The 12,318-nt window shown below is 38.1% G+C and overlaps 1 protein-coding gene across 6 annotated transcripts in view; it reads right to left on the reverse strand.

Annotated features, from left to right (window-relative positions):
* LOC138755174 (collagen alpha-1(XV) chain-like) overlaps positions 1-12,318 on the reverse strand; it is a 263,158-nt gene that overhangs the window by 72,046 nt on the left and 178,794 nt on the right. For all 6 annotated transcript variants that reach the window (XM_069920628.1, XM_069920631.1, XM_069920627.1 and 3 more), the window contains 2 exons: positions 11,389-11,433; positions 6,635-6,769 (listed from right to left, as the gene is read on the reverse strand). In XM_069920628.1, the coding sequence (XP_069776729.1) occupies positions 6,635-6,769; positions 11,389-11,433 (180 nt within the window). The remainder of the gene's footprint in view (positions 1-6,634; positions 6,770-11,388; positions 11,434-12,318) is intronic.

Genomic DNA, 12,318 nt, shown 5'->3' on the forward strand with positions numbered 1-12,318 from the left:
GGTTTGTTAAGCATGATCTACCCCTGACAAATCCATGCTGACTACTACCTATCAATCCCTGTTCTTCCAAATATTTGTAAATGCCATCCCTCAGAACACTTTCCATCAACTTACCCACCACAGACGTCAGACTCACAGGTCTATAATTTCCAGGCTTACATTTGGACCCTTTCTTAAACAGCGGAACAACATGAGCTACCCTCCAATCCTCTGGCACTACCCCCTTGACCAGTGACATCCTAAATATCTCTGTTAATGGCCCCACTATCTGTACACTAGTCTCCCTGAGTATCCTTGGGAATACATTGTCCGGACCCGGAGATTTGTCCACCTTTATCTTTTTTTAACACTGCCATCACTACCTCCTCAGTTATCCTTATATGATTCATGACCTCCCCACTATTTTTCTTTACTTCAACTGGTACAATATTTTTTTCCCTAGTGAATACTGAGGAAAATAAATCATTTAAAATTTCCCCCATCTCCTCTGACTTTTCACATAGCCTACCCTCCCTAACTACAAGGGGTCCAATTTTATCTCTCACTAATATTTAACTTTTAATGTACCTATAGAAACACTTTGGATTTGTTCTTACTTTGCCTGCCAAAGCCTCTTCGTGCCTCTTTTTGGCCTTTCTAATTTCTTTCTTAAGATTTTTTCTACACACCTTGTAGTCCTCTTTCAATTCCTCATCACCTTGCTGTTTATACCTCTTGTACACCTCCCTCTTTCTCCTAACCAAATTTCTAATATTCCTCGAAAACCAAGGCTCCCTATGACTTCCAGCCTTTCCTTTGATCCTCACTGGGACATATCTACTCTGTACTCTCAAAATTTCTTCTTTGAATATTCTCCATTTTTCATTTACATCCTTTCCTGAAAAAATCATGTCCCATTCAATACTCCCCAAAGCCATTCTCATTCCTTCGAAATTTGCTTTTCTCCAATCCAAAACCTCAACTTTAGGCCCTTCTTTGCTTTTCCCTAAAACTTCCCTAAAACTAATAGAGTTGTGATCACTAGACCCAATTTGTTCTCCAACATTAACCTCAGACACCTGACCTATCTCGTTCCCTAACAGGAGATCCAGTATTACACCGTCCCGAGTCGGTTCCTCTACGTATTGATTAAGAAAACTATCTTGCACACATTTGACAAACTCTAGCCCATCCAGCCCTCTTACTGTATGGGTATCCCAATCAATGTGAGGGAAGTTAAAATCTCCCATGATCACTACCTTATGTTTATTACACATATATGCTATCTCTTTACAAATTTGTTCTTCCAATTTTCTTGGCCCATTTGGTGGTCTATAATACACTCCTATTAGTACTCTCATGCCTCCTCCACCCTTCAATTCCACCCAAACAGCCTCACTGGACAATCCCTCCAAACCATCCTGCCACCTCACGGCAGTAATGTCCCCTTTAACAAGCAGAGCAACTCCTCCCCCTTTTTTTCCCCCTCGTTCTATCACTTCTAAAACATTTGTATGCTGGAATATTTAGTTGCCAGTCCTGACCCTCCTGTAACTAGGTCTCACTAATTGCCACAACATCATGATTCCAAGTGCCAATCCATGCTCTAAGCTCATCTACCCTGTTTACTATGCTTCTTGCATTAAAGTACATGCATTTCAGAGAATAACCCTCACATATATTCCCTATTCTACCTTTCACCTTAACCTCCATCCTTCCTTCATTATCTTTATCATTCTTAACTAGGTGGCCCATGCACCCTAGACACTGCTCGCAAACTCTGCTCCCCACCCCCTGCCAAACTAGTTTAAACCCTCCCCCACAGCTCTAGCAAATCTGCTTGCCAGGATATTGGTCCCCCTCCAGTTCAAGTGGAGTCCGTCCCTTTTGTACAGATCTGACTTTCCCCAGAAGAGATCCCAATGATCCAAAAATCTTATCCCCTGCTTTTATCGCCCTATATCATTTTTTCATTAGGAGTGTGTGTGTGTGTGTGTGTGTGTGTGTGTGTGTGTTTCCGACTGAGATGCATCTCATATAAGGTTATCTAGAGGTCTCTCCTCTTCTTTGCAGTCCCTCCTTGGTACCAATAATGTAGAATGCTGGTGCTCAATGCAACCATGTTTCAGCACCGCAGAATAAAGGTGCAATCTAATTTCAAGATATTATTGATAAATCCTGTTGTTTGCTGCATGTTTATGTACAGAAACACTTAGAAAACCATGGGTATAGAATAGCAATAAATGCAAGTTGATAGATGATAAAAATTGTTTTGCTTCACAGTTTATTTCTTTGTAACATTTCCTTTGTTTGCTCTTTATCACTGCTGCTTCCAATAATTTGATTATTTCTCCGTGTAATATTCTTCATTAAATTAACTTTAACATAATTGGCAGCCAATGAAACAAATCAAATATTCTTGTAATAAATATAATGACATACACTAATTAAACTCTCATCCTTGTTTTACAATAATGGTGAGTTAGCATTCAAACTCCTTTTGCGACTGACAAATTGCAGTCCACTCATCATCAGTTTGGCAAACTACCTCTGGTTTGAGACAGCGCGCATCTAAACTAAGCTCATCAATCAACTAACTGAAAAGTCAAAAGATACACAATGTTTTGTGTTTCTTTGAACACTCCACTTCATTGACAGCCACCAGGGAGACCATCGTGAACATTGCATTCACAGCTCTGACTAAGCACGATGAGATGGAACCTGCCCTTGAATCTAGTATGCCTGGATGTTTTCAGTCAAGTTGGTTGAAAGGTTTCATCTCAGCCAACAACGAACACTGGAACAAATTGTACAAAATTCAATAAAGTTATTCATGTGTTGTCAGAATCACGATTAGAGCTTTATCACATTGTTCAATGTCATGAGAAGAACCAAAGGTGAATTTCCTTCAGTAAGTTCAGGCAGCATGGTTAGTGCCAGTGAACAGGTTCAAATCTGTTCAAAAATGTTTGAACATTGTAGGTTAACTAGTGTATTTATGGGGGAAAGGGTTTGTAAGCCAGAAGGGCCTATTTCCATGCTGTACATCTACATTTTAAAAATGTAACAACTCATCAACTATACCTAGCTTTTTACTTTATAATGTCAGGAGGATGCAACTTGAAAATGTAATATTGGAAAGACAAGAGAATATCAGAGATTTGTAATATTGGAAAGACAAGAGAATATCAGAGATTTAGAACCTCCAGAATGGAGGACCATCGCCTTCCCAAGATCGTGTTCTATGGCGAGCTCTCCACTGGCCACCGAGACAGAGGTGCACCAAAGAAAAGGTACAAGGACTGCCTAAAGAAATCTCTTGGTGCCTGCCACATTGACCACCGCCAGTGGGCTGATAACGCCTCAAACCGTGCATCTTGGCGCCTCACAGTTTGGCGGGCAGCAACCTCCTTTGAAGAAGACCGCAGAGCCCACCTCACTGACAAAAGGCAAAGGAGGAAAAACCCAACACCCAACCCCAACCAACCAATTTTCCCCTGCAACTGCTGCAACCGTGTCTGCCTGTCCCGCATCAGACTTGTCAGCCACAAACGAGCCTGCGGCTGACGTGGACTTTTTACCCCCTCCATAAATCTTCGTCCGCGAAGCCAAGCCAAAGAAGAAAGTACCTCCATGTGCTATCTTCTTATCTTCCTATGTGTGTTTTTTTAAAATGGGGGAGTGAACTTAATTTCACCTGAGGCAACTTTGTGGAAGAATATGAATAGAAGGTTGTCGGCTAAGATTGAAGACGTACACAATTCCTCGGTATGGAATGACACTTGGAAGTATGCAGCAATGATGGCTTAACCTCATTCAGGGCCTCAATCCATACCTCCAAACTGCAGTATTTCTTTTCCCTTCACATATGCTGTCTGACCCCCTGCAGTTTGTTTTTTTGTTGTAAATGGTTCAAATATGTGTTCAAAGCCTTCCTGCGAAAATGTAGCATTCTCACTGATCCCTGAGAGATCTAGGTCCATGATTGCCTATGGAGAAAGAGCATTTGGGATGGAATTGAGAACATTAGGTCCATGCCCTTGCAGCACACATAAACTGAGAGTAAACCACACAAAGAGCAGTCCTCCTCATAAATTATCCATTGCCCACCCCATCACGCACTTCCTTCCCTCTCTATGGAAGAGATGGTTATCTCAACCTTCCATCAGTACCTTGTAAGTTACAAACTAGAATGGAGGAAAGACATCATCAATTCTGAGGGACTGCCTACAAAGAAGAAAAAACATTGAGAATAGAATTATTTTAATGCTCAAGAGAGGTGGATGAAGTATGCAAGTGGTGAAACTTGAACTCCGAGATCTTCCCGTGAATATCTCCCTTGAGTTGGCATCTGTAACTAGGAACAGTGATCTAGCTGTTGAACAGCTAAAGTGCACCATGTTTGCCCAACACTTCCTGATGGATATTTAATTGTATCAACAATGGCGTTAAACAACCTACTGACTTTGCCAATTCCTAGTCGGCTATGTTGATCCTGCATAAATTCCCAGATCCCAATCATTGTAGGGGAGTTCAACCAGGTCAACCTGAAGAAGTCTCTAACTAACTATCCCAACACAATACGTGCGAAACCAGAAGAGCCAACACACTTGACCACTTTTCCACTACCATGAAGAACATCTACCAGGTCATCCCATGTCTGCACTTTGGCAAGTCTAATCACCTGGTTGTACTGGGGAGTGCAGCACCAATGGTGAAGATGGTGAAAACGTGGTCAAGGGAGGCAGAAGAACACCTGCACGACTACTTTGAATTGGTGGACTGGACCATATTCAAGGATTCATCTTCAAACTTGAAAGAAATGCCACAGCTGTTACCGACTTCATCAAGACCTGCATGGATGAGCATGAATATACTGTGAGTTCCCCAACTAGAAGCTGTGATGAATCAAAAGGTTTGCAACCTGCTGAGCGTAGGTCGATAACGTTTAAGACCGGTGATCCAGATCTCTACAGCAAGTCCAGGTTTGACGTACAGAAGGCTATCTCAGCAGCAGAGGCAATTCCAAGAGAAGCAGGGATTTCAGGCTATTACATCCTGCAAGGTGAGGCCAAACACCATAAATGGCTGTGATGCTTCAATTCGCGATGAGCTGAACTCTTTTCATGCTTACTTTGAAAAGGTGAACTCAACAGTACCAATGAGAATCCAAGCAGAAGCTAGCAACCCTATGACATCTGAGGCCATTATCAGAGCATCCCTCAGTTGGTACAAATTAGAAACAACATATCCTCACTGACAATTAACACAGGTGTACCTTAAGGATGCGTGCTTAGCTCATTGCTCTACTTGCTCTACACCCATAACTCTGTGGCTAGGCCCAATTCAAATGGCATCTTCAATTTTGCTGATAATACTATGGTCATTGGTAGAATCAGAGATGGCAATTAGGATGCATACAGGGGTGAGATAGATTAGTTGAATGGTGTCACAACAACAACCTTGCACTCAACATTAGCAAAACTAAGAAACTGATTGTGGACTTCAGGAAGGGGAAATCAGGAGAACACAAACTCCTCCTCATCAAGGAGAAAGCAGTGGAAAGGATTAAGAACTTAAAATTACTTGGGGTCAACATCATTGAAGATCTATCCTGGGGCCTCCATGTCAATGCAATCATGAAGAAGGTTTGCCAGCAGCTATAGTTCATGGCCATTTGAGGAGATTTAGTATGTCACCAAATACCCTTGCAAATTTCTGCAGTGTACCATGGAGAATATTGTGACTGGTTGCATCACTATATAGAGGTTCCAATGCGCTTCAAATGAACTTGGCCAGTGCCATCATGAGCATCAGACTTCACTCCATTAAAGACATCTACAAGAGGCAGTGTCTTAAGAAAGCAACCTCTATCCTAGGGACCCTCACCATCCAGGCCATGCCCTCTTCTCATGCTACGATCAGAAAGCAGGTACGGGAAGGAGCCTGATGACAAACACCCAGTGGCACAGAAACAGCTTCTGCCCCTCTGCCATCAGATTTCTGTATGGACAATGAACCACAGACACTACCTCTGCTTCTCTTTATTTATTTTTATACGTAATTTATAGCAATATTTGCACCTTAAATGCTGCTGCAAAACAACAAATTTTGTGACATGTTCATGACAATAAATTCTTCTTCTGATTCAGCTTTATCCTCAGTTGTTTCAGTACTATTTGTGGAACATGGATTATGAATGTGTCTTCTTCTAACATCTGTACTTTAAGTGTGTAGAGTATGATTAATTTCCACTGCCATTTTTCTGCCATCTCATCGTTATTTCTCAATCTACCTCTGAATCCACTGTCTTCACTGACATCATCAATCCTCTCCTCATTCTTCATCTGCAGATCTGACCACTGTGCATGAACACTCCTCAATCCATGCAATTTCTGCAAATCTATAGTAACAGGGTCCCTCTTGGTATAACGGGTCTTGATCCATTGTTTCCTTCTGAGTTGTCAATTATTTCCTGAACCATTGCCAGAGTTAAGTTTCCATCATTGAACTTTTCAGTTTTATTAAAAGTCTGTCTGCTGACCTTTGCTCAAAGCCTTTAGATTCTTACTTAAGTTCTAATCCGATGTTTTGTTTTATGACTCAGTCATTTATCCCATCCATCTCATTTCATCATTAGCGTATTGAAAGTTACCTCGAATCCAGAGCTAAGACCACTTTTGCTTGATCCAAAAGCTGCTGGAGGTCCAGGGAGACCTGGTTGGCCTGGGAGTCCTGGAGGTCCTGGAGGCCCTGGAGGTCCTGGTAAGCCACTCTCTCCACCTTCTCCCTGAGAGAAACAATATTACAAGTTTATCTTTAAACTTTATTTAAGATTTTATAACATGAATAAAATAAAAAGTTACAGTAAAAAGATTAAACGTAAGATAATAAAAAATTACAATACTACATCGGCAGACTAAATAAACTAACCCCCCCCAATAATTAGTACACAACATTAATGACCTAGCTTAAAGTTAGTCTAACCCCCCCAAAATAAAGAGTGAAAGAGTGAAGAGTTAATAAAATGAACAATATTATATAAAAAAAGCCCACTTACACAAAAAAAGGATAAAACATAACAAATAAAGATACTAACAACAAAAAAAATTATCAATACTAAAATATCAAACTTAAAAACATTTTTAAATCAAACTTAAATGCATATATTTAACAAACGGAGTCCACTTCAACCTATAAAAAGACATCCTATCCTGAATTGAAAAAGATATCCTTTCCATAGTCAAACAGGACTTCATCTCCAAATACCACCTATCTAAAGTTAATATATTTCTATCTTTCCAAGTAAGAGCTATACATTTCTTGGCCACAGCTAAAGCTAAATAGATAAAAGAAATCTGATAACCTTGTAGGCCTAAATCAATTAATGATTGCATATTTCCTAATAAAAATATACCAGGATCTAATACAAGACAAATATTATATAAACTATTAAGTATAGATTGAATACCCTTCCAAAACTGTTGCAATCGATCACAAAGCCAGACAGTGTGCAAAAAAGTATTAGCCATCTGGTCACAGCAAAAACAGCAATCCGACTTACTAAGACCAAACTTTTTTAGTTTCTCCAGTGTTAAATATAACTGATGTATAAAATTATAATTAATCATCGCTAATCTAGCATTAACCAATTTCCTAATACTATTCTGACAAATTTCCATCCAGGCTTCTTCAGCTATTATAAAACCTAAATCTTTTTCCCATTTCAACTTATCTTTATCCCAATCTTTTTTACTATCAATTTCTTGTAAAATACAATACAAATCAGATATATATCCCTTTTGTGGTATTGAAAGTACGTACTCCTCAAAGTTAGAATCAGGCAATAAAATCATATGTCGACTACATATCTGTTTTACAAAAGATCTTAATTGATAATACACAAATACAGAGTTTCCACTAATACCGAATTTCCTTTATAATTCATCAAAAGAACAAAAAAATCCCTCAGAAAAACAATCGAATAAATTTTTTATTCCCTTCCTTTCCCACTGTTTCAAAGTGATATTGGAGACTGTATAAGGAACAAGTTGATTGTTATATAATGGCAATCGTCAGACCATTTATTTTTGAGCCCCAATTTATTAAGTTTACTTGTCCATAAATTTAATAAATGCTTCAATATTGGGACATCATAAGTTCGTAATAAATTTTTATTCCATCGAAACAAAAACTCATGAGAAAATTTTTCTGAAATAACTGCCATTTCTATCTTTGCCCAAATGGACGGATCATCCATATTCATTAATGCACTAAGAAATTTAAATTGAGCTGCTTCATAATAATGTTGAAAATTCAGTAATCTTAAACCTCCAAATTGAAAATGCCACATCAGCTTTCTCATCGCTACCCTTGGAAATTTTCCCTTCCATAAAAAGTCTCTAATTGCTTTATATAGATCCTTAAAAAAGCTTTTATTTAAAAAATAAGGAATTGATTGAAACAAATATTGTATTCGAGGAAAAATATTCATTTTTATAGTATTAATCCTCCCTAATAGACCCAAAGGCAAATCCTTCCACCTAATCAAATCTAATTTAATCCTTTTTATTAAAGGAAGATAATTAATTGAATATAAATCTTGAAATTCCGTATTAACATTAATTCCTAAATATTTAATTTGTGTGGTCCACTTCAAATTTGTAATACTTTTATACATTGAATAATCATTTTTACAAATTGATAGAATTTCACTTTTGGCCCAATTTACTTTATAACCAGATAATTGACCATAAATTTCTAAACATTCTTGAATTGCTGGTAAAGAAATGCCCGGATCCACCAAATATAATAAAACATCATCAGCAAATAGATTAATCTTATATTCCTCATTCAAAACTCTCATACCTTTAACATATTCATATATTACAAGCTTTAGGGAAAGTTGTAATTTTTACAAACTGATCTTGTTTATGAATTCACCTTTGACCTAATTCATGAATCACTTCATTGTACAGGAAGACACAAGGGTTAAGAAAGGGAGGGGGAGCTCATGGAATGAAGATCTAGGTTTTCCCTGCCAGTTCCTGGAGAGTATTGCAATGTTCAGGAGCTTCCTGCAATATCTCTTCCTGGATATTATAATTTTGTGCTCCATAATAGGAGACCAGACCCACCCTATGTCTTTTTTTTTGTGTCCTTTTTTGATCTGATGAGATTTAGAGGGAGGATACTGGATTACAGAATGTGTGTATTAAAACAAAGGTAAGTTTTAGAAAAACTTCCATTTATGGAGGACTTTAAAAGTTCCAGAAATCCAAATATTACTAATTGCCACCAAAGCATATTTGAAATACAGTCCCAATTTATGTACTGTACATGCAGAACCAGTGGCAAAATTGCAAATTGTTAGATAGCATTGTCACATAAAGAGCAATGAGACACTAACCAGATAAATGTTTACTGATCACTCTTGATGATGTGGAACAAATATTACTCTGGCCACCTCCTTCGTTCATCTCCAAGGAACATCATTGGATAAAGTTTATTTAATTGAGAGGGTGGGGGTGAGAAATTAAAATATCATCTGAAAGATTATCAACTCCATGAGTGCAACATTTTCTCACTTGTGTGTTTCTGTGACAAGTGGTCAATGAAAATTTTGCTTCTGGAACATTTTTGGGTGTATTTTATAGATTTTGGGTTGCTGATATAAAAAATCACCTTAAAAGTGTCCTATCACGTACTATTTTTAGATGTACCCTGCTTCTGTCATTTCCTGTCATATTTTAAGTCTATTAGTATTTTGTCCACAAAGCAAGCTATTTTGTCATTGAAAATTAATTTTCAGCATTTGCACTTGGACTTCTTCCCTGCTGATCTTGATGCAGTCAGTGAAGAACATGGTGAAAGGTTTCACTAGGACATTGTGACCATGGAAAAGTGGTGTCAGGGCAACTGGAATCCATCAGTGCTGGCCGACTATTGTTGGACACTGACACAAGAGGCATCAGATGCTAAGTACAAACGAAAATCAGCGGCAAAACATTTTTAGGTCAGTTGAACTAACGCAATGTGTCAGAGACATTGTGTGATTAAACATGCTAAATTCAATAAAAGTTAATTTAATAGTTCTCCAACTTCCTACGTGATACAGCAAATCTGAAATTATCTTTGTGTTCAGCTTGAATTTGTCTATCATAATCCCCAATTTTTTTTTTTCAGGAAGCCAACCTTTTGAAATAAAATATTGTCCAGTGTTATGTTCTCAGGTCTGTGATGCTTCTGATTGAGGGATGAAAAAATCAGCAATAGAACCCAAGGGTAGTTTAAAAGGTGACCAGACAAAGACTGTAGCAGTCAGTGCAGAGTTTTATATTTGAAGACAAGCTCCAAAATGCAAATGGTCAGAATGGAGAGCAACTTCCACATGATGTGTTTCAACATTTCATATAGACTGCAGTTGTATCTAATGCTGAACTTTATCAAATTGTTATCATTGGGAGAGTGGCAAAATGGAGAACCAATCCAGCATCAATAATTTTGTACATCACTGTGACAAGCTGTGATACACTATGACTTGCTCAGAGGCAATTAGGGATGGGCAATAAATTATGATCTTGCTAATAAATTGTGCCTGGGAAATTAATTAAACAAATGCTATATTATTACAAGAATGAAAAGCGATCTGTATTTTTACAGATGTACTGCATCACTACTTGTGGAAAACACACTAGGTTGTGTATGAAAATGAACATAAATGTAAGGCACAGTCTTTAATGTCCAACAAAGAACTAGATCTTTGAGGACAAGAATGAGTAAATTGGTAATTTGTGATTTGGCACCAAGAAAAAGAAAGAACTCTTGTGAGAAAGTCTTGTGTTGTTTACATCCAAGTTGTTCACCAATGTCCATCAGTCCCACCTGGCTAAGTTGCGTGGGGTGTATGACCAGATTTTGGGAAAACTCTTGACAGCCTTACAACTATCACAGCCAGTGATTTTGACATCAGTCATGGAAACAGATTTTAGGCAGACAGGAAAAGATTTGTCAATATGCTCTTTGAAGAAATGCAGCACCTCCACTGTCTTCTGGGAATCCCTGTCTCCCAAGATCACTCAGTCAGGAAAAGGAGTTCTCGGACTGATACTGAGAACCTAAAGTCAGGAACACACAGAAGCTCTGTGTAAGGAATGGAAAGGGTACACCATTTCACAGACCTCCTACCCATTCTTCTTCAGCTACCTCCTGTTCCATCCACAAAAGAGTCTGCAACACCCACATTGCTCTAACATCCCCTCAGATCCCATAAATCCAGAGTACAAGTAAGTTATCCTTCATCCTAAGAGACTGCATAAGAAAATAGCAATCAATTCATTTGTTTCAGTAATTCTTCATGAGGAACAAGGGAAGTGCAATCATTCTGACCTTTAGAAGTTTAACATTTACCTTTGGTCCCTGGATACCAGGCACACCAATTAGACCTTGATCACCCTGCAAACAAATGCATGTTGTTGATTTTTTTTGTGTGCATAAAACAAAAAGTTCCCATTGAATCCAAAAATCACAGAAAAAAAAACACAAAAGCATTAGCATTCTTAGGAGACCACAGTCCATGCAAAGGCCTAAAATTGTCAAGATCATAATGTCAATGAGAAGATGATTTGAAAGCAGTGCAGACAGACAAAGCAGAGACACCAGCCTTCAATCTAATCTGAAAACCAGCAGTTTTTCTTTTACCGTCAGCTTCCTTTATTCTGATCCACAGCTTGCTGCGAGTCCTACCCTTTGTGAGAGAACATGTCTGAATCAACTGGAAGCATACTTAAAGCTTTGGTCAACCGATCCAAAGTGACCAATCATACTTTTAGTAAAAAAAAATTTTCTGGAAAATATATGCATTGACATCTTGCACCAAATTAGTCCAGTTAATCCTGTTAAAACATTTAACAAAAGCCAGTAGAATTTTAGGTACTGACTAGAATAATATTCTTATCCTCTGAATAGTGGTTGATATCAGAAAAATGATCATCTCTTGAACCTCTGGGTGTTTTGTTTATTGCTATATATACTGAGATACGGAGAAAAACTGAGTTTTGCACGTCATGCAGGCAACTAAAAAAAAATTGCTACAGATAGAGAACAGAATATCATGCTGGATAATCAGAGGAGCATGATTTATCCATTTTTACAATTGTTGTTCATCCTGGTGTTGGAAATTAGGCTGAGTTTGGTTTTCATCAATAAAAATTGTATTGCAAAGCAAGCAGTGGATGTGTTGCTAATGCACCCACTTGCTTAACAAGAAAAATGGAAGGTACTCCAATAATAACATATATTTTCATGCAAAATTAATTCAAGAAGTAGTTGACTATAAAC

The sequence above is a fragment of the Narcine bancroftii genome, chromosome 2 (assembly GCF_036971445.1).
Source record: "Narcine bancroftii isolate sNarBan1 chromosome 2, sNarBan1.hap1, whole genome shotgun sequence".
Taxonomy (NCBI): domain Eukaryota; kingdom Metazoa; phylum Chordata; class Chondrichthyes; order Torpediniformes; family Narcinidae; genus Narcine; species Narcine bancroftii.